The 22,559-nt window shown below is 55.0% G+C and overlaps 1 protein-coding gene across 3 annotated transcripts in view; it reads left to right on the forward strand.

Annotated features, from left to right (window-relative positions):
- Positions 1-21,877, forward strand: part of ATP1A3 (ATPase Na+/K+ transporting subunit alpha 3) — a 27,855-nt gene extending 5,978 nt beyond the window's left edge. For all 3 annotated transcript variants that reach the window (XM_032249224.1, XM_032249223.1, XM_032249222.1), the window contains exons 4-23: positions 142-345; positions 2,438-2,551; positions 2,665-2,799; positions 3,525-3,642; positions 3,761-4,029; positions 8,104-8,302; positions 8,379-8,488; positions 8,574-8,708; positions 11,675-11,867; positions 12,130-12,305; positions 12,385-12,521; positions 14,142-14,292; positions 14,612-14,780; positions 18,113-18,267; positions 18,349-18,472; positions 19,041-19,186; positions 19,699-19,829; positions 20,719-20,820; positions 21,143-21,234; positions 21,496-21,877. In XM_032249224.1, coding sequence (XP_032105115.1) covers positions 142-345; positions 2,438-2,551; positions 2,665-2,799; positions 3,525-3,642; positions 3,761-4,029; positions 8,104-8,302; positions 8,379-8,488; positions 8,574-8,708; positions 11,675-11,867; positions 12,130-12,305; positions 12,385-12,521; positions 14,142-14,292; positions 14,612-14,780; positions 18,113-18,267; positions 18,349-18,472; positions 19,041-19,186; positions 19,699-19,829; positions 20,719-20,820; positions 21,143-21,234; positions 21,496-21,524 — 2,889 coding nt within the window. In that variant the 3' untranslated portion in view covers positions 21,525-21,877. The remainder of the gene's footprint in view (positions 1-141; positions 346-2,437; positions 2,552-2,664; positions 2,800-3,524; positions 3,643-3,760; positions 4,030-8,103; positions 8,303-8,378; positions 8,489-8,573; positions 8,709-11,674; positions 11,868-12,129; positions 12,306-12,384; positions 12,522-14,141; positions 14,293-14,611; positions 14,781-18,112; positions 18,268-18,348; positions 18,473-19,040; positions 19,187-19,698; positions 19,830-20,718; positions 20,821-21,142; positions 21,235-21,495) is intronic.
- Positions 21,878-22,559: the final 682 nt, after the last annotated feature.

Here is a 22,559-nt window from a genome sequence, read left to right on the forward strand (position 1 = left end):
GGAGGGGATGGGGACTGGGACCCCTGGGTCTGAGGGAGGAGGGGCTGGGGCTGGTGTCTGAAGTTCTGGGGATGTGGTGAAGGCCTGGGTGCCAGGGTTGCCCAGGGAAGGTTCTGTGTGAGTCCTCTGTCTGTCCCCCAGGGTTTGACCCACAGCAAAGCGCAGGAGATCCTGGCCCGGGATGGGCCTAACGCGCTCACGCCGCCGCCTACCACCCCGGAGTGGGTCAAGTTTTGCCGCCAGCTCTTTGGTGGCTTCTCCATCCTCCTGTGGATCGGGGCCATCCTCTGCTTCCTGGCCTACGGTATCCAGGCGGGCACCGAGGACGACCCCTCTGGTGACAACGTGAGTGCCTGGACCCTGCCCTGTGCACGGCCCCACACATTGATTTCCAGACACCATCCGCACCTCCTCCCACCCCTCCAGCCTCTTCACAGCCACTCTCCTCCTTTCTCCCATCTAACTCACACTCACCCAGCAAGAGAACCAGATCTAATACAAGGCAAACTGAGGCTCAGAAAAGCCGGGGAACTTGTCCACGGCCCCACAGCAGGACGTGTGAGCTGGGGCTCTGTCCCAAGGCTGTGTGACCTCAGCGGCCTTGGGAACAGACACCAGCGGGTGATCACGGCTTGACAGATACCCAGAGTGAGTGTCACACAGAGACCCAGGCATGCCCTGCGGCTGAGACGTCAGGGCCTGTCCCCACAACACAGAGACATGTTCGAGATGCAGTTTCAGTTCCCATGTGTGTCACACAGACCCACACACCGGCCACACACGGATCTCACCTGCGTAGAGGTGCGTGCACACACACACATGCGCGTGGAGGGTCAATGCGGACAGCCACACCAGGATGTGGATTCAAACACAGCCACCTTGGGTGCGGCGGCTCACGCCTGTAATCCCAGCACTTTGGGAGGCCGAGGCAAGCACAGATCACCTGAGGTCAGGAGTTTGAGACCAGCCTGACCAACATGGAGAAACCCCATCTCTACTAAAAATACAAAATTACCTGGGCGTGGTGGCACATGCCTGTAATCCTAGCTACTTGGGAGGCTGAGGCAGGGGAATCACTTAAACCTGGGAGGCAAAATATTGCAGTGAGTCGAGATCGCACCACTGTACTCCAGCCAGGTGACAGAGTGAGACTCCATCTCAAAAACAAAACAAAACAAAACAAAACATGACCACATAATTCAGAAACACAGACACACTCAGACATACACTGACAGACAGAGGAACTCACATACACACTGACACACATACACAAAGAGCAATACAGGCATAACCTGGTGACAGACAGACATGAGAGTCAGGCACAGACAGTGTCCTCAGATATTCAAACCTAAACAGGCAGAGAGCCCGAAGTCTCAGACTTCAGCTCGCACTGAGAGGCAGAGCTGGAGACACAGAGACAGAGATCCACACACAGAGAACCAAACAAGCCGCCTTGCAGATGGAAAAACAGGCAGGCCCCCGTCAGACAGACACATGGACAGACAGCTGCACCCAGACTCTTCAACACATGCAGGAGGACAGACACAAAATAGTTGGACAAGTCAGGCGTGGTGGCTCATGCCTGCATCCCAGCACCTTGGGAGGCCAAGGAAGGAGGGTTACTTGAGGCCAGGAGTTCCCGAAGCCTGAGTAACATACCCAGACAGACCCAGTCTTTAAAAAATTACCAAAAAAATAGCCGGGCCTGGTGGCGCACACCTGTAGCCTGAGCTACTCCAGAGGCTAAGGTGGGAGGATTGCTTGAACCTGGGAGGTTGAGGCTGCAGTAAGCTGAGATTGTGCACTGTACTCTAGCCTGGGCAGCAGAGTGAGACCCTGTCTCAAAAAAAAAAAAAAAAAAAAAATCAACAGACCCTTAGAATCAGACACACTCGTTACAGAAAGAGGGACTCAGCCAGGCACAGTGGCTCACGCCTGTAATCTCAGCACTTTGGGAGGCTGAGGCGGGTGGATCACCTGGGGTTGGGAGTTTGAGACCAGCGTGATCAACATGGTGAAACCCTGTCTCTAATAAAAATACAAGATTAGCCAGGCGTGGTGGCGCATGCCTGTAATCCCAGCTACTCGGGAGGCTGAGGCAGGAGAATCGCTTGAACATGGGAGGCAGAGGTTGCAGTGAGCTGAGATCACGCCATTGAACTCCAGCATGGGCAGCAAGAGCGAAACTCCGTCTCAAAAAGAAAAAGAGAAAGAATGAAAGAGAGAGGGAGGAAGGGAAGGAAGAGAAGGAAGGAAGGAAGGGGGACTCAAGATGGATGAGACTCAGACACACAGACCCTCATAACCAACCTAGGGTCAGGCACACAAATACAGACCCCCATTGATACCAAAGCTCCATTCCCAGACTCCAGGCGGGCAGGAACTGGTGGGGAGGGCCTTGGGTGGCCCCTGATCAGTGTCCCCCATCTCCCCACAGCTGTACCTGGGCATCGTGCTGGCGGCCGTGGTGATCATCACCGGCTGCTTCTCCTACTACCAGGAGGCCAAGAGCTCCAAGATCATGGAGTCCTTCAAGAACATGGTGCCCCAGGTGAGGGGTGCCGCAAGGGGCCAGACGGGGCTGTATGGATGGGCTGGGGGCCGGGTCCGATGACCCCCAGGCAGAGGGAGTCTGGGAGGTGACACTGCTCCATCCCATCCCAGCAAGCCCTGGTGATCCGGGAAGGTGAGAAGATGCAGGTGAACGCTGAGGAGGTGGTGGTCGGGGACCTGGTGGAGATCAAGGGCGGGGACCGAGTGCCGGCTGACCTGCGGATCATCTCAGCCCATGGCTGCAAGGTGGGCCTGGGCCTGGGGCCTGGCTCTACCCTCCCTCATGCTGCCCAGGAGTCCAGGCCCAGCCCCTCCTCCCTCAGACCCAGGAGTCTGGGCTCCCAGCCCCTCCTCCCTCAGACCCAGGAGCCCAGGCCCAACCCCTCCTCCCAGACCCAGGAGTCCAGGCCCCCAGCCCCTCCTCCCTCAGACCCAGGAGTTCAGGCCCAGCCCCTCCTCCCTCAGACCCAGGAGTCCAGGCCCAGCCCCTCCGCCCTCAGACCCAGGAGTCCAGGTCCCCAGCCCCTCCTCCCTCAGACCCAGGAGTCCAGGCCCCCAGCCCCTCCTCTCTCAGACCCAGGAGTCCAGACCCCAGCCCCTCCTCCCTCAGACCCAGGAGTCCAGGCTCCAGCCCCTCCTCCCTCAGACCCAGGAGTTTAGACCCCAGGCCCTTCCTCCCTCAGACCCAGAAGTTTAGACCCGGGTCCCCTCCTCACCCAGCAGTCAGAAGTCCAGGCCCAGCCCTCACCCTTCAAGATCCTTAGGGACCGTAGACCTTGGCCAGCAGCCCTATGTCCTATCCACCTTCAAGATCGCAGCCCCTGGCCTCCCACACACCATGTGCCCACTGGGCACCCAGGCTTCTAGCTGTGATCTCCAGACACACAGGCTTCAGTCCCATGCCCCCTGTGCAAATGCCCTCCTGTCCCAGGCCCTGGACTGAGCCCTCTCTCTGCTGCGCCTGCCTCCAGGTGGACAACTCCTCCCTGACTGGCGAATCGGAGCCCCAGACCCGCTCTCCCGACTGCACGCACGACAACCCCTTGGAGACTCGGAACATCACCTTCTTTTCCACCAATTGTGTGGAAGGTGAGGCGGGTGCAAAGAAGAAACGCAGCTGGGGCCGACAGAGGGACGTGTCTCAGGGGGTCAGGGCCTTCTAACCTCCCTGAACCACCCTCCTCAGCCTAACCCCTCTGGCCTGCAGGCACAGCTCGGGGCGTGGTGGTGGCCACGGGCGACCGCACCGTCATGGGCCGCATCGCCACCCTGGCATCAGGGCTGGAGGTGGGCAAGACGCCCATTGCCATCGAGATTGAGCACTTCATCCAGCTCATCACCGGCGTGGCTGTCTTCCTGGGCGTCTCCTTCTTCATCCTCTCCCTCATTCTCGGGTACACCTGGCTGGAGGCTGTCATCTTCCTCATCGGCATCATTGTGGCCAATGTCCCAGAGGGTCTGCTGGCCACTGTCACGGTAAGGCCAGGCTCCTGGGTCTGGGCGGGGAAGGGGGGCAGGGGCCTTGGGCTCTTGGGTCTGAGGGAGGAGGGGCTGGGGGCCTGGGCACCTGAGTCTGAGGGAGGAGGGGGCTGAGGGCCTGGACTGCTGAGTCTGATGGAGGAGGGGCTGCGGGGTCTGGGCTCCTGAGTTTGAGGGAGGAGGGCTGGGGTCCTTGATCACAGTGTTTTTGTGAAAGACAACTTGGGCACTGAGGGCTGAACCTCCTAGATCCTGAGTGAGAAGGGGCCTGACTCAGATGGCCTCATTAACAAAGCAAACAATCAAAGGAGAAACAAACAAAAATCTTGAGAAACCCTGGTGAGTCATAAAGAGCCAGCAATCCTATTGCTTGTTAAGTTCACTCACAAAATGAAGAATGGCTGGCTCATGATGAAAAGTCTGAAGAATACATCAAGTTAAAAAACAAAAAAACGAGGCCAGGCACAGAGGCTCATGCTTGTAATCCCAACACTTTGGGAGGCCAAGGCGGGAGGATCACCTGAGGTCAGGAGTTTAAGACCAGCCTGGCCAACATAGTGAAATCCTGTCTCTACTGAAAATACAAAATTAGCCAGGCGTGGTGGCACATGCCTGTAATCTCAGCTACTCGGGAGGCTGAGGCAAAAGAATCACTTGAACCTGGGAGGCGGAGGTTGCAGTGAGCCAAGATCATGCCATTGCACTCCAGCCTGGGCAATGTGAGGGAAACTCTGGCTCAAAAAATAAATAGGTCAGGCTCGGAGGCTCACGCCTATAATCCCAGCACTTTGGGAGGCTGAGACGGGCGGATCACCTGAGGTCGGGAGTTCAAGACCAGCCTGACCAACATGGTGAAACCCTGTCTCAAAAAAAAAAAAGGGCCAGGCACGGTGGCTCAAGCCTGTAATCCCAGCACTTTGGGAGGCCAAGGCGGGTGGATCACGAGGTTAAGAGATCGAGACCATCCTGGTCAACATGGTGAAACCCCGTATCTACTAAAAATACAAAACATTAGCTCGGCATGGTGGCACGTGCCTGTAATCCCAGCTACTCAGGAGGTTGAGGCAGGAGAATTGCCTGAACCCAGGAGGCGGAGGTTGCGGTGAGCCGAGATCACGCCATTGCACTCCAGCCTGGGTAACAAGAGTGAAACTCCGTCTCAAAAAAAAAAAAGGAAAAATAAATTAAAAAAATAATAAATGAATGAATAAAATAAAATCATGGGCCAGACACAGTGGCTCACGCCTGTAATCCCAACAATCTGGGAGGCTGATGCAGGAGGACTGATTGAGGTCAGGAGTTTGAGACCAGTCTGGACAACACAGTGCGACCACCATCTCTACAAAAAAATTTAAAGGCTGGGCACAGTGGCTCACACCTGTAGTCCCAGCACTTTGGGAAGCTGAGGCGGGTGGATCACCTGAGGTCAGGAGTTCGAGACCAGCTTGGCCAACATGGTGAAAACCCTGTCTCTACTAATAATACAAAAATCAGCCAGGCGTGGTGGTGGGCACCTGTAATCCCAGGTACTCAGGAGGCTGAGGCAGGAGAATAGCTTGAACCTGGGAGGCGGAGGTTGCAGTGAGCCGAGATCGTACCACTGCACTCCAGCCTGGGTAACAAGAGCATGAGACTCCGTCTAAAAAAAAAAAAAAATTAAAAATTAGCCGGCATGGTGGTATGTGCCTGTAATCCCAACTAAACTACTTGGAAGGCTGGCCTGAGAGGTTGAGGCAGCATCACTGCGCCCCAGCCTGTGTGACAGAGGGACACACCATCTCAAGAAAATAGTAGTAATAATAAAAATAATAACTTTTTTAAAGTTTTCCTCTGACTGCTTTGCTGCCAGCATCACCCCAGAAGTCCATTCTCTGCGAGGTCCCCCTGACAGCTATGAGTATATTGACTAAATACTGTCTTCAAGGTACATGGCAGGGACTATCCTGGAAATACCATTCTCCTCCTTCATTCTTTTACTTAATGTTTTATACGAAGTTTTCCATGTTAGGGCCTGGCAGGGTGGCTCACGCCTGCAATCCCAGCACTTTAGGAAATCGAGGTGGGTGGATCACCTGAGGTCAGGAGTTGAAGACCATCCTGGCCAACATGGTGAAATCCTGTCTCTACAAAATACAAAAATTAGCTGGGCATGGTGGTGCACACCTGTAATCCCAGCTATTCGGGAGGCTGAGGCAAGAGAATCGCTTGAATCCGGGAGGCGGAGGTTGCAGTCAGCCGAGGTCACACCACTGTACTCCAGCCTGGTGCCTGGTGACGGAGTGAGACTCTGTCTCAAAAAAAAGAAAAAAGAAAAGAAAAAAAAAAAGTTTGCCATATTTTCCATATTAGCATGTTGAAACCTACCCTATGTCAAATGGATTTTTACACACGAAGGATTACACATATTGTGAACATACAGTCTGATGATTTTGGGCAAACCGAACACAGTCACGTCAGCTCAAGACCTTATTTAGCCCCTGCCCCACCAACCCAAGGGAAACCCCTAATCTGGCTGCTAACAGCATAGATTAACTTTGCCTGTTTTCAAACTTTGTGTTAATGGAATAATTCAGTATGAACTCATTTCTGGCTCTTTTTAGCTAAACATGTTTTTGACCTTCACCTGTGCAGGTGCGGGTAGCAGTAATGTATTTGTTTTTGTCAGTGTATACTATTCCATCATCCACAATTTATCTTTTCTGCTGTTAGTGGACAGCTGAGTCGTTTGCAGTTTTGGACTTTTTTTTTTTTGAGTCAGAGTCTCAGTCTATTTCCCAGGCTGGAGTGCATTGTTGTAATCTCGGGTCACTGCAACCTCTGCCTCCTGGGTTCAGGGGATCCTCATGCCTCAACCTCCCAAGTAGCTGAGATTACAGGAGTGCATCACTACATCTAGCTAATTTTTGTACTTTTAGTAGAGTTGGGGTTTCACTATGTTAGCCAGGCTGGTCTCTTACTCCTGATATCAAGTGATGCACCCACCTTGGCCTCCCAAAGTGCTGGGATTACAGGCGTGAGCCACGGCACCTGGCCTGGACAGTTTTTAAGGCAGGGTCTTGCTCTGTCACCCAGGCTGGAGTGCAGTGGTGCCATCATAGTTCACTGCAGACTTGAACTCCTGGGCTCAAGCGATCCTCCTGTCTGAGCTTCCCAAGTAGCTAAGACTACAGGTGCATGCCACCATGCCTGGCTAATTAAAATATATATATATGGGCCGGGCGCGGTGGCTCAAGCCTGTAATCCCAGCACTTTGGGAGGCTGAGGCGGGTGGATCACGAGGTCAAGAGATCGAGACCATCCTGGTCAACATGGTGAAACCCCGTCTCTATTAAAAATACAAAAAATTAGCTGGGCATGGTGGTGCGTGCCTGTAATCCCAGCTACATATATATATATATACATATCTGTAGAGATGATATATCTCACTGTGTTGCCCAGGCAGGTCTCAAACTCCTTGGCTCACGCAATCCTTGTGCCTTGGCCTTTTAGAGTGTTGGGATTACAGGCGTAATCCACCACACCTGGCCATTTTACACTTTTTTTTTTTTTTTGAGACTGATTGTCACTCTCGTTGCCCAGGCTGGAGTGCAATGGTGCAATCTCAGCTCACTGCAACCTCCGCCTCCTGGGTTCAAGTGACTCTCCTGCCTCAGTCTCCCAAGTAGCTGGAATTACAGGCATGCACCATCACGCCCGGCTAATTTTGTGTTTTTATTAGAGACGGGGTTTCTCCATGTTGGTCAGGCTGGTCTCAAACTCCCAACCTCACGTGATCTGCCTGCCTCGGCCTCCCAAAGTGCTGGGATTACAGGCGTGAGCCACCGCACTCGGCCATTTTACACTATTATGCATGTGGCCGCTGTGAACAGTCTAGTCTCTGTCTTTGGGCGTCTCTGCCCTGTTTCTGTTGATCTGAACATGGGGGTGGCATTTCTGGGTGCTGCCTTGTTCTTTTCTAGGCCCTCCAGATTCTCCAGGGGCTGGGCAGCTGGGCTGTGGCCCTCATGTCACTCATCCAACCCTGCCGCTGGGCTTCTCCCTGTAACTCGCCTGCCCTTGCTCGTCCTCCAGGTGTGTCTGACGCTGACTGCCAAGCGTATGGCCCGGAAGAACTGCCTGGTGAAGAACCTGGAGGCTGTGGAAACTCTGGGCTCCACATCCACCATCTGCTCGGACAAGACGGGGACCCTCACTCAGAACCGCATGACGGTCGCCCACATGTGGTTTGACAACCAGATCCACGAGGCTGACACCACTGAGGACCAGTCAGGTGAGTGCAGGCCCTGGGCGGGGACCATGGGGGGCTGGCTCCAGGAGCCCCTGGCCCTCACACGTGCCTCCCCCAGGGACCTCATTCGACAAGAGCTCACACACCTGGGTGGCCCTGTCTCACATCGCTGGGCTCTGCAATCGCGCTGTCTTCAAGGGTGGTCAGGACAACATTCCTGTGCTCAAGGTGGGTTCAGCTGCCGGCCTCACCTTGGCTCCACCTGTGTCCTCCCCTCTGTTGCCCCGCCTCTGACGACCCTCTCTCCCTGCAGAGGGATGTGGCCGGGGATGCCTCTGAGTCTGCCCTGCTCAAGTGCATTGAGTTGTCCTCTGGCTCCGTGAAGCTGATGCGTGAGCGCAACAAGAAAGTGGCTGAGATTCCCTTCAATTCCACCAACAAATACCAGGTACTCTGGGCTTTCCGGGAGAGCCAGCCTGGCCCTCAGGTTTCCTGTGATGCCTGTAAAGAGGTGTCATAGAGCCTTGATTTTCCCATCTGTAAAACGGGAATAATACCCACCTGGTGGGGAGAGGAAAAGGGAGAACTTGAGAGTGGGAGCCAGATTCCTGTTGGAGTGAGAGGCTGAGGAGTAAAGATCTTCCCGCAGGCTGGGCGCGGTGGCTCACACCTCTAACCCCAGCACTTTGGGAGACTGAGGCGGAGGACAGCTTGAGGCCCGGAGTTCAAGACCAGCCTGAGCAAGATGGCGAAACCCCATCCATACAATTTTTTTTTAATTAGCCAGGTATGGGCCAGGCGCGGTGGCTCACACCTGTCATACCAGCACTTTGGGAGGCCAAGGCAGGTGGATCACCTGAGGTCAGGAGTTCCAGACCAGCCCGACCAACATGGAGAAACCCCATCTCTACTGAAAATACAAAATTAGGTGGGCATGGTGGTGCGTGCCTGTAATCCCAGCTACTCAGTAGGCTGAGGCAGGAGAATCACTTGAATCCGAGAGGTGAAGGTTGCGGTGAGCCGAGATCGTGCCATTGCACTCCAGCCTGGGCAACAAGAGAGAAACTCTATCTCAGGCAAACAAACAAAGCCAGGTGGAGTGGTATGTGCCTGTTGTCTATTTGGGAAGCTGAGGCAGGAGGATTGCCTGAGCTGGGGAGGTTGAGGCTGCAGAGAGCCTAGATCACACGCTGCACTCCAGCCTGGGTGACAGGGAGAGACCCTGTCTCGAAAAAAAAAAAAAAAATCTGCCTGTAGCAGAGAGTGGGAACCAGCAGGAGACCTCTTGGGGCGGAGCAGCAACTTTCTATCAATTCAGCAAATTTTTTTTTTTAGACAGAGTCTCACTCTCGCCCAGGCTAGAATGCGGTGGTGCGATCTCGGCTCACTGCAACATCCGCCTCCCAGGTTCAAGTGATTCTTGTGCCTCAGCCTCCCGAGTAGCTGAATTAGAGGCATGCACCACCATGCCCAGCTAGTTTTTGTATTTTTAGTATTGATGGGATTTCACCATGTTGGCCAGGCTGGTCTCGAACTCCTGATCTCAAGTGATACACCCATCTCGGCCTCCCAAAGTGCTGGGATGATAAGCATCAGCCACCATGCCTGGCCCATTCAGCAAACATTTTTTGAGCAGCCACCACGTTAGGCTCTGTTTTGGCTACTGGGTATACACGCAGTAGTTGGTGAAACCAAGTCCCCCCTCTCTGGGACTTACGCTCTGGTTCCCGAAGACAGACAATAACAAAGGCAGGAGGAGGTAATCGTAGTGGTTGTGGTGCTGAGGTTGTGGTGTCTGGGGGAAGAGCGTTGGGGCGGCAGGCACAGCCAGTGCAAAGGCCCAGAGGCGGGAGCGTGCTGAAGCACCTGATCACCAGCCAGCCAGCCAGTGCAGAAGGGCCGGGAGCCAAGGAGCGTGCTGGGAGCAGTGGGTGCTGGCCAGATCCTGTCGGGCCACAGGCATGGAGAGGACTTGGCTGTGACTCTGAGGAGCACACAAGCCTCCAGGGGGCTCTGAGCCAAAGAGAGACAGGAGTTGACTCAGAGCTTTTAAAATCACTTTATTAAGATATAATTAACATACCATAGATCGTCCATCTAAGTGTATAATAGTTTGAGTATATTCTCAGATATAGGCAGCCGTCCACATAGTCAATTTTAGAGCGTTTTCATCACCTCCAAAATGAAACCCCGCATCACTCAGCTGTCACCCGCCCCCTCCTCCCCCACACTCCCAGACCTAAGCAACCACTAACCTACTTTCTATCTGTATGGATTTGCCTACTCTGGACATTTCGTAAAAATGGAAGCATACGGCTGGGCGTGGTGGCTCATGCCTGTAATCCCAGCACTCTGGGAGGCCGAGGTAGGAGGATAGCTTGAACTCAGGAGATTGAGACCCGCGTGGGCAACATCGGGAGAGCACGTCTCTACAAAAAATTACCCAGGCGTGGTGGTGTGCGCCTATGGTCCCAGCTACATGGGAGACTGAGTGGGAGGATTGAATGAGCCTGGGAGGTTGAGGCTGCAGTGAGCTGTGATCTCGCCACTGTTCTCCAGCCAGAGTGATAAAGCAAGACCCTGTCTTTTCTTTCTTTCTTTTTTTTTTTTTTTTTTTGAGATGCAGTTTCATTCTTGTTGCCCAGGCTGGAGTGAAGTGACACCATCTCAGCTCACCACAACCTCCACCTCCCAGGTTCAAGTTATTCACCTGCCTCAGCCTCCTGAGTAGCCAGGATTACAAGCGTGTACCACCATGCCCCACTAATTTTGTATTTTTAGTAGAGACGGGGTTTCTCCGTGTTGGTCAGGCTGGTCTTGAACTGCCCACCTCAGGTGATCTGCCTGACTCAGCCTCCCAAAGTGCTGGGATTACAAGTGTGAGCCACCGCACCTGGCCAGGACCCTTAAAAAGGGCAGGGGGGTTGGGAGAGGCAGGTGCAGTGGCTTATGCCGGTTATCCCAGCACTTTGAGAGGCTGAGGCAGGCAGATCACTTGAGGCCAGGAGTTCGAGACCAGCCTGGCCAACATGGTGAAATCCTGTCTCTACTAAAAATAAAAAAGTTAGCTGGGTGTGGTGATGGTGCCTGTAATCCCAGCTGCTCGGGAGGCTGAGGCAGGAGAATCACTTGAACCCGGGAGGCAGAGGTTGCAGTGAGCCAAGATTGTGCCACTGCACTCCAGCCCGGGTGACAGAGACTTTTTTTTTTGAGACTCTGTCTCAAAAAAAAAAAAAAAATCCGTGAGATAGAAGTGGACAGGAATGAGCAGAAGTCTCTGAGAGTCTCCCCTCTGGAGGAGCCCTGGTGTGGGTCTATCCTGGAACCTGTAGCTCTGGACTGGGTACAGGATGGTGCAGGGAGCTTCCCAGTGTCTACGTGGCTCAGGCACGCCACCCTCTGCTTGGTCCCCAGCTCTCCATCCATGAGACCGAGGACCCCAATGACAACCGATACCTGCTGGTGATGAAGGGTGCCCCCGAACGCATCCTGGACCGCTGCTCCACCATCCTGCTGCAGGGCAAGGAGCAGCCTCTGGACGAGGAGATGAAAGAGGCCTTCCAGAATGCCTACCTTGAGCTTGGCGGCCTGGGCGAGCGTGTGCTTGGTGCGGGGCTGCTGGGGCACGTGCTGGGCCGGCTATGAGGTCCCTTGAGGGCAAGGAGGGTTGAATGGACTGTAAATGAATGCATGAATGAATGAATGAATGAATGGATGAGAAGGCAAGGCATCCTAGGAAATGAGTGCTACCGACCATCTTGCTAATGGGGAGATGGAATGTGGGCGATGCAGACATCTAGGGGCATGGGGCAGAGGCCTGGAGGTCCTGAGGCTGGGACCCTCACGCGTAATCCCTTCCCTGCCGCCAGGTTTCTGCCATTACTACCTGCCCGAGGAGCAGTTCCCCAAGGGCTTTGCCTTCGACTGCGACGACGTGAACTTCACCACGGACAACCTCTGCTTCGTGGGCCTCATGTCCATGATCGACCCGCCCCGGGCAGCCGTCCCTGACGCAGTGGGCAAGTGTCGCAGCGCAGGCATCAAGGTGTGGCTTGGGGTGGCTGGGGGAGGCCAGGCCAGGCGCAGGGCAGCGGGGAGGCCATGCCTAAAATCAATGCCTGCAGGTCATCATGGTCACTGGCGATCACCCCATCACGGCCAAGGCCATTGCCAAGGGCGTGGGCATCATCTCTGAGGGCAACGAGACCGTGGAGGACATCGCTGCCCGGCTCAACATTCCCGTCAGCCAGGTCAACCCCCGGTGAGCCACCCGTCCTGGCCAGGGCACTGGACATCCCTCTCAGGTGTCGCCACAGGGGGACCACCTACCCCCACCTTCTCCCTGAACTGCTTATCCCATTCTTTCTGGGATTCCTCCATGTACCAGGCCCTGGGTCCTGGCCCTCCCTCCCTCCAATGTGGGGACATTGCAGTCACAGAGGTAGCCAGGCATCCCAGCTTTTTTGCTTTTTTTTTTTTTTGATACAGAGTCTCGCTCTGTCACCTAGGCTGGAGTGCAGTGGTGAGATCTCAGCTCACTGCAACCTCCCTGTCCCATGTTCAAGCAATTCTCCTACTTCAACCTCCCGAGTAGCTAGGATTACAGGCACCCGCCACCACACCCAGCTAATTTTTTTGGTATTTTTAGTAGATGGAGTTTCACCATGTTGGCCAGGCTGGTCTTGAACTCCTGACCTCAAGTGATCCAACTGCCTCAGCCTCCCAAAGTGCTGGGATTACAGGCGTGAGCCAGTGCACCTGGCCTGCATCCCAGCTTTTACTGCTCATGAGCTGTGTGACATTGGGCAAGTCCTTTAGCATCCATGAACCTCAGTTTCTCCACCTCTAAAATGGGCTACTGATAATTCCTATCTCAGAGGATACAGTGGAACCCAGTATTTCTCTGTGTCTGTCTTTTCGTCTGTCTGTCGGTCTTTATATCTCTTTTCTGTTTTGTTTTTCTGATTTCTTCAGTTTTCCCATCCTCATGCCTGTCTCTGACTCTGCCTCCCTTCTGTTTGTCCATATATCTCCATTCCTCTAAATCCACTACCCCTTGGCCAGGCGTGTTGGCTTATGCCTGTAATCCCAGCATTTTGGGAGGCCGAGGTGGGTGGATCACTTAAGGTCAGGAGTTCAAGACCAGCCTGGCCAACAACGCCAAACCCCATCTCCATTAAAAAATTAAAAAAAAAAATAGCCCGGCGTGGTGGCAGGCACCTATAATCCCAGCTACTAGGGAGGCTGAGACAGGAGAATTGCTTGAACCCAGGAAGCAGAGGTTGCAGTGAGCCGAGATTGTGTCACTGCCCTCCAGCCTGGGTGACAGAGCAAGACTCCATCTCAAAAATAAATAGGCTGGGCGAGGCGGCTCACATCTGTAATCCCAGCACTTTGGGAGGCCGAGACAGGTGGATCACCTGAGGTCAGGAGTTCAAGACTCCTGGCCAACATGATGAAACCCTATCTCTACTAAAAATACAAAAATTAGCCTAGTGTGGTGGTGCTCGCCTGTAGTCTCAGCTACTTGGGAGGTTGAGGCAGGAGAATTGCTTCAACCCGGGAGGTTGCAGTGAGCTGAAATCTCACCACTGCACTCCAGCCTGGATGACAGAGCAAGACTCTGTCTTGGAAATAAATAAATAAATAGTAAATAAGTAACTGAATCCACTGCCCCGAAGTCCCTCCTCAGGCGTTCCCGCACACCCTGCTGCAGTAGCCCCCTTCTCCCCTGCTTCCCCTGAGGCCCCTGACCCCAGCCCCTGGTCCCCTGGCTCTCCTGGCTGTGGGGCTGGCCCATCTGTCTCTCTGTCCCTCAGGGGTCACGTCGCCACTTCTCACGCACCCCGACCTCAGCCATCACCCTCTCTGCTCTTCCCAGGGATGCCAAGGCCTGTGTGATCCACGGCACCGACCTCAAGGACTTCACCTCTGAGCAAATCGACGAGATCCTGCAGAATCACACTGAGATCGTCTTCGCCCGCACGTCCCCCCAGCAGAAGCTCATCATCGTGGAGGGCTGTCAGAGACAGGTGGGCTGCGCTCCCACAGAGGAGGGGACAGGGACTTCACTCCTGGTCCTCACTGATGCCAGGGGCCTCCTGGGGCTGAGGGAGGAGGGGCTGGGGGCCTGGACTCTTAGGTCAGAGGGAGGAGGGGCTGGGGCCTGGACCCCTGGGTCTGAAGGAGGAGGGGCTGGGGCTTGGATCCCTGGGTCTGAAAGAGGAACGGCTGGGGGCATGAACTCCTAGGTCTGAAGGAGGAGGGGGCTGGGGTCTTGGGCTTACGGATCTGAGGGAGGAGGCTCTCGGGCCTGGTTCTGGGAGTCGTCCTTACCCGCTCTCCCTCCAGGGTGCAATCGTGGCTGTGACTGGGGATGGTGTGAACGACTCCCCCGCTCTGAAGAAGGCCGACATTGGGGTGGCCATGGGCATCGCTGGCTCTGATGTCTCCAAGCAGGCGGCCGACATGATCCTGCTGGATGACAACTTTGCCTCCATCGTCACGGGGGTGGAAGAGGGTGAGTTGGCCAGGGGTAGCCCTGGAGACCAGGGTCACTCCTGGAGTCCTGAGACTGGCGAGGGGAACCGGCCAGGGCTGCAGGAGGATGTGTGGGAGAGACCACAGTCCCCCACTAGCCCTGGTGGAGCTTTAGGCTGTCCTTTTCTGTCTTCCCCCCTGTGGGGTGGGGAGCTCCCCTGGGCAGGACTGAGCTGACACATTGCTGGGTCCCCACATCATCCAGCACAGGCCCTATCTGGTAGGTAAAGCCAACTTGGAGAATTTTAAAAAATATTCTCAGGCGGGGCTTGGTGGCTCACGCCTATAATCCCAGCACTTTGGAATGTTGAGGCAGGTGGATCAGGAGGTCAAGAGATCGAGACCATCCTGACCAACATGGTGAAACCCCATCTCTACTAAAATACAAAAAACTAGCTGGGCATCATGTTGGGCGCCCGTAATCTCAGCTACTCAGGAGACTGAGGCAGGGAAATCGCTTGAACCCAGGAGGTAGAGGTTGCAGTGAGCAGAGATCACGCCACTGCGCTCCAGCCTGGTGACAGAGCAAGATTTTGCCTCAAATATATATATTCTCAAGCCCAACCAGGGGGAATCCAGGGACCCTGGGGGAGGCCTCAGGGGACCCCTCTGCCAGCCTGGGCTAGGGGTTGAGGGAGCTTCCCAGAGTGGACAGGGATGGCTGAGCAGAGTCAGGGGCCATGCTGGGACGTCCACGTAGAGCAGTGCCAGGGAGTCGCAGGCGGAGGAACCGGTACGCAGGCAAGGCGGTGTGAGGGCTGGGGTTTCAGGCTGGTGTTGCTGCTGAGGCGGGGGCACCAGGGCCTGGGCTGCAGGGCCGACAGGCACCACCTCCTGACAGGCCACAGAAGGGGTGGTTCACATTCAGATTTATTCTGATCATCAAAGTAATTCATGATAATTATAGATAAATGTAGAAAAGCATTCAGGAAAAAATTGGAGTCACCCATAACCTCACCATCCAGAAATAATCATGGTTTGTGCCTTGGTGCATTTTCTTCCAGTTTTCCTCTCTTATTTGAAATGTCACTGGTGTAAAAAGTAGTTCATGGTAAAAGAGAATTCAAATAGCAAAGCTGAGCCCAGAGTAACAGATTAAATGTCCTTAGCCCTTGTCTCCTATGTCTCAGAGGAAACCATGGTTAACGCTTTCTTATCCTCCCAAGAGACACCTGTTTTTGGAGGGTGGGAGCGGGGATAGGGTTGCCCAAGATGGAGTGCAGTGGCACGATCTCCACCTCCTGGGCTTAATTGATCCTCCTGCCTCATGCCCCTAAGTAGCTGAGACTATAGGTATGCACCACCACACCTGGCTGATTTTTAATATTTTGTAGAGATATGGTTTTTCCATGTTTCCCCAAACTGTTCTTTTTTTTTTTTTTTGATATGGACTCTTGCTCTGTCACCCAGGCTGGAGTGCAATGGCATTATGTTGGCTCACTGCAACCTCTGCCTCCCCGGTTCAAGTGATTCTCCTGCCTCAGACTCCTGAGTAGCTGGGATTACAGCTAATTTTTTTGTATCTTTAGTAGAGACAGGGTTTCACTGTGTTGGCCAGGCTGGTCTCGATCTCCTGACCTTGTGATCCACCCCCGTTGGCCTCCCAAAGTGCTGGGATTACAGGCATGAGCCACCGCGCCCAGCCAAGTTTTGTATTTTTAGTAGAGATGGGGTTTCAGCATGTTGGCCAGGCTGGTCTTGATCTCCTGAACTGAAGTGATCCCCTGACCTTGGCCTCCCAGTTTGCTGGGATTACAGGCATGAGCCACCACACTTGGCCTCCCCAAGACATCTTCACATGCACAGTGCACACACTGTCCCAGATACAGGCATCGGCTCCTTCCGAATCTGGTGCATCATGCTGGAAGCTTGGGAGGCAGCTGTGAGCTGAGCAGACACCATCCCTGTTCTCATGGGGTGGGAGAGACAGGCTTAAACAAGTTAACAGATGCATAATTACAAATTGTGGTATATGCCTGGAAGAAAACAGGCCACCGTGATAGATAATAATGAGAGTCCTGCCAGATGGGGTGGATAGGGAAGGCCTCTCTCAAGGGAGGGAAGAAATGTCTAACTTCCATCAGGGGCCAGGCACGGGGCTCATGCCTGCAATCCCAGCACTTTGGGAGACCAAGGTGGGAGGATAGCTTGAGCCCAGGAGTCCAAGACCTGTCTGTACAACAAATTAAGACCTCGTCTCTATAAAATATTAAAATATTACAGCTGGGCATGGTGGCTCACACCTGTAATCCCAGCACTTTGAGAGGCCAATGCGGGAGAATTGTCTGAGGTCAGGAGATTTAAGACCATCCTGGCCAACATGGTGAAACCCCATCTCTACTAAAAATACAAAACTTAGCCGGGTGTCGTGGCGGTCATCTGTTTATTGGGATATAGCATGCGTATAGTGAGTTGGGCATATTATATCTCAATGAAACATTCAGCCAGACAGGGTGTATAAATTTTTACACATGTACCACCCATGCAATCACCAGTCAAAATAGAGAACCGTTCCAGCCCCCATTCGGGTGTCGTCTGCCCCCGTTCCAGTCTATATCCCTACTCCTAAGAATAACCACTATCCTGACTTTTAGCCCAGAGATGGGTACTCAGCCTGTTCCGGATGGAGTCATATGCTATGAATGCTTTTGTGTCTGGCTTGTGTCACTCACACAGGATCCGAGGCTCAGTTGTGGAGTTGTGTGTCTGTAGCTCACCCCTTCTTGCTGTGTGGTATTTGACCGCGTGATGTACTGTGGTTTATTCACCCCTCACCTGTTGATGGACGTGGGGTTGGCTCTGGCTTTCGGCTATGATGAGTGATGCTATGGTGAACATTCTCGTACTTGCTTTTCGGTGAACGTAAACAGTCTTCCTCTCTTGGATATAAAACCTAGAAGTCAGCTGGGTGCGGTGGCTCTCACCTGTAATCCCAGCACTTTGGGAGGCTGAGGCAGGTGGATCATGAGGTCAAGAGTTCTAGACTAGCCTGGTTAACATGGTGAAACCCTGTCTCTACTAAAACTACAAATATTAGCTGGGCGTGGTGGTGCGTGCCTGTAGTCTCAACTACATGGGAGGCTGAGGGAAGAGGATCACTTGAGCCTGGGAGTTGAGGCTGCAGTGAGCCCTGATCGTGTCACTGCACTGCAGCCTGGGCCACAGAGTGAGACCCTGTCTCAAAAAAGAAAACAAATGGTGGGTAGGCTGTGGGGCTGGAGAGTAGAAAAGGGGGCTGAACTGGGGGAGGAGGGACAGAGGGAGTAGGTGTCCCTGGCATGGGCACCTGCTTTGAGCCCATCCATGCCACAGGCCGCCTGATCTTTGACAACCTGAAGAAGTCTATCGCCTACACCCTGACCAGCAACATCCCGGAGATCACGCCCTTCCTGCTGTTCATCATGGCCAACATCCCGCTGCCCCTGGGCACCATCACCATCCTCTGCATCGACCTGGGCACTGACATGGTGAGCCTTGGAGGCCATCCCTGGGCCCCAGGAGGGCGGAGTCCTCCCAGCCCCCCAGCTCACCTGGCCTCCCCTGCCCAGGTCCCTGCCATCTCACTGGCCTACGAGGCTGCTGAAAGCGACATCATGAAGAGACAGCCCAGGAACCCACGGACGGACAAGCTGGTCAATGAGAGACTCATCAGCATGGCCTACGGGCAGATCGGTGAGGCACCGGAGACACCACCTCCTTACGGCCCAGTGTTGGGCCTAGAGCAGCGCCTGGGTCACCGTGGGTGCTTGACTCAGGGGAGCAGACATGGACAGGACCAGCCAGTGAGCTGAGGGCGGGGCCTGCACCAGCCCTTCTCCGCCTCCTCCTCTCTGCTGCTGATGGGTGCAGAGCCCCACAGGTGTGGAGCGGCCACCCTTAGGGGCTGTCCCAGCAAGCAAAGGCTTCATGGCGGTGGTCCCAGGACTGGGGAGGTCATTCCTGCAAAGGGGGCTCAAGCTGGGGATCCTCCAAGAATTCATGATGTTTAGGTGGCCTGGGTCAGGTGGGAGAGGGGCTCTGGGTTATCCCTCTGGGAGATCCCCCTCTCCAAAGCCCCTGTCCCAGGTGGTTCACCCACTTCAGGGCCTCACCACCAAGTAAGACCTCAGGTCGCCCTCTGGGAACCAGTGTTCAGATAATAGGGCTCCCCAAGGGGTCCTCCGGCACCCTCGGAGGTGCCCCGGACTGGCTACTGGCCCCAACCTGAGCCTCTCCTCTGCTCCCTCTCTCCTCCTCCCAGGAATGATCCAGGCTCTTGGTGGCTTCTTCTCTTACTTTGTGATCCTGGCAGAAAATGGCTTCTTGCCTGGCAACCTGGTGGGCATCCGGCTGAACTGGGATGACCGCACCGTCAATGACCTGGAGGACAGTTACGGGCAGCAGTGGGTGAGTGGAGCAGCGTGCCGTGTCCCTGCCCACCACGGATCCCTGGGCCGAGCTGTCCCAGCCACTCACAGCCACCTCCTACAATGGCCCTTCATTCCCCTATGGCAGTGTCAAGGCCTTTGCTGGCCACACGGGGTGTCCTGGGCACCCTTGGTCCAGCCCATCTGGAGCCTCCTTCCCGAGCTCTCTGCTCTGCCAGGCCTTCTTCCCCATCTTTGTCTGTCCCTTCAAAGCCCGGCTGCTGTCTGTCTGCCTCAGGAGGCCCCCAGGGTCCTCTTCCTCCTCTCTGGCTCCTGCTGGACGATGAGATCACCATTAACCTTTCTCCTGCTATGTACCTCTCCTGAGTCCTCCCTTGGGATTATGAGCCCTCAGAAGGAAGCCACATCTGAGGCCCTGGGGACCCCAAGCAGGGTAGGGTGGGGCAAGGAGCACCGGACCATCGTCGGGATGGTGGCTGGGGCTGCAGTGCCACTGACTGACAGGCTGTGGCCTGGCCACCGCTCCTACAGACATACGAGCAGAGGAAGGTGGTGGAGTTCACCTGCCACACCGCCTTCTTCGTGAGCATTGTGGTCGTCCAGTGGGCCGATCTGATCATCTGCAAGACCCGGCGGAACTCAGTCTTCCAGCAGGGCATGAAGTGAGGGCAGGGGGCACGCGGTGGCCGTCCAGCCATCTGTCCTGTCCAAGTGTCTGTCTCTGTCCCTCCTCCTGTGTCCTTGCTTTGTTTTTTTTTTTGTTATTTTGTTTCATTGAGGCAGAGTCTCACTCTGTCGCTCAGGCTGGAGTTTTGTGATGCAATCATATCTCACTGCAGCCTCGACCTCCTGGGCCCAAGCAATCCTCCCACCTCAGCCTCCCGAGTAGCTGGGATTACAGGTGTGCACCAGCACGTCTGGCTAATTTTTGGTATTTTTAGTAGAGACGGGGTTTCTCCACGTTGCCCAAGCTGGTCTCGAACTCCTGAGCGCTGGCAATCCACCCACCTCAGCCTACCAAAGTGCTGGGATTACAGGCGTGAGCCACCGTGCTTGGCCTAATTTTTACTTTTTGTAGACCAGATCTCCCTACGTTGCCCAGGTTGGTCTCACACTCCTGGCCTCAAGAGATCCTCCCACCTCGGCCTCCCAAAGTGCTACGATTACAGGTGTGTGCCACCGCACCTGGCCCATTTTGGATTTTGCCACTGCACTGATTTTCTCTCAAGGGGTCCCATGTGTCCTGGATTCTCTCAGCCTCTGCGTGTGTCTGTGTGGTGGAGGTGCCCTTGGCCTTTTCTTTTTGTACCACTACCTCTCTGTGTCTGTCCCTGTCTCTGTCTGTCTCCGCGTCTGTCCCTGTCTGTCTGTATCACCATTGCTCTACCTCTATCTGCATCCCCCCCTCTGTCTCTCTCCCTATGTCTCTGCATCTCTGTCTCTGTGTCTGTGCAGCCGTCTCTGGTCTCTGGTGTCTGTCCCTGTCTCTGCAGGGTGGGGGGTGCAGGGTGGGGGCTTTCTGTGCCTAGCCCTGCCCTTCTGTGCCTCCAGGAACAAGATCCTGATCTTCGGGCTGTTTGAGGAGACGGCCCTGGCTGCCTTCCTGTCCTACTGCCCTGGCATGGACGTGGCCCTGCGCATGTACCCTCTCAAGTGAGTGCCCCACCGCCCCCAGCCCTGCCCAAGCCAGGGCCCACCAGGGACCCTTCCCTTCAGCTCTGCCTGGACCTCAGGCCCCACCTCCCCTGGTGTCTTCACTGCAATCCCCCATTCTGATGCCCCCCAGCCTCCCTGATGGGCAGCTCTCCCCACGGGGCACTACGAAGACCCCAGGCCCAGCCCCGCCCAGGGCACCTCTGACCTGTGAGCACTGAAGGATCCTGGGAGACTGCCCTGCAGCGTCCCCTCCTGTCCCTTGGGGCTCTGCCTCTCCTTAGGGCCCCACACTTACGCCCTCCTGCTCTCCCCTCCGCAGGCCCAGCTGGTGGTTCTGTGCCTTCCCCTACAGTTTCCTCATCTTCGTCTACGATGAAATCCGCAAACTCATTCTGCGCAGGAACCCCGGGGGTGAGGGGGCTCGGCCAGGCAGCCGATGGGGGTGGGGGGCAGCAGGGTCCGTTTGCCCTGCTGGATGGCTCTGCCACCCGGTTCCCAGTCTTCTCTCTCATCCGGTCTCTCCGGGCCTCCTCTCTGTCTTCCTCCGGGTCTCTGACTGTGTGGCTTCCTTGTCGCTCTCCCTCTCTGTCCCTCTCGCTGCTGTGCGGCTGGCCTTGCCGGTCTCTCTCCCTCTCTTACTCTGTGTCTTTCTTTCCTTCTTTGTCTCTCCAGGTTGGGTGGAGAAGGAAACCTACTACTGACCTCAACCCACCACATCGCCCATCTCTTCCCCACCCCCAAGCCCAGGACAGACCCTGCCAGTCCCCCCCATTTTGTATTCTAGGGGGAGGGGCCCTCTCTCCCCATGGCCCCACCGTGGCCCCCACCCCCTCTACTATCTCCTGCCACCCCTACTCTGGCTGGCTTCTCTCCCCTGCCCCTCGCCTCTCTCTTCTCTCTTTTCTGCGTCAGTCTCTCTCCCTCTCCTCACCCCTCCATCCCTTCCGCTGGCCCCAGCCACCTCCCTGGGCTCTTTTTTACTCCCCTTCAGCCCCCCGGCTGATGCCATCTCTGGTTCTGGACAATTATCAAATATATCACTGGGGAGAGAGAAGTGGTGTGTGCGTCGTGCCTGTTTTCTGGGTGGGGGCTGCAGTTGGGACAGCATCCCCTCTGCTGGGGCGCACTGCCAGGTGATTCTCAAAACCCCGGGAACTTAGCCCGGCACTGGCTTGGAAGTCACAGAATCTCAGAGCCATCTAATCACAGAGTTTTCAACTCCATGAAAGTCAGAGCAGCTTGAATTCGCCAGGCGATGGGATTGTGGAACCAGAACACAGGAGAGGAAGGGAAGCAGACATGGGAGGGTAACGGGGAGCCTCTCGTATAGAGTAGGACCCAAGGGACACAATGACGATGATGATGGTGATGACAGTGATTCACTGAGTGCCCGCTGTGTGCTCTGCCTACTTCTAAGCACTCTGTACAAGGAGTACATTAAATGTGCACAGGGAGGGGAAGTGATTCGCCCAAGGTCACATAGCTAAGAAGAGACAAGTCTGAGATTTGAGATTTGAACTAAAACTGTCCAAAGTTCTAGGTCACTATGCTATTCTCTCTTTTTATTGAAATAAACTGTCATACAGGGAAGTAGAAACATCTTAAGGGTACAGCTCAATGATTTTTAAAATTGCATCTGCAGGCCGGGCGCAGTGGCTCCCGCCTGTAATCCCAGGATTTTGGGAAGCCAAGGTGGGCAGGTCACACGAGGTGAGGAGTTTGAGACCAGCCTGGCC

Source organism: Sapajus apella, unplaced genomic scaffold (genome assembly GCF_009761245.1).
Source record: "Sapajus apella isolate SASKATOON/1434 unplaced genomic scaffold, GSC_monkey_1.0 scaffold68, whole genome shotgun sequence".
Taxonomy (NCBI): Eukaryota; Metazoa; Chordata; class Mammalia; order Primates; family Cebidae; genus Sapajus; species Sapajus apella.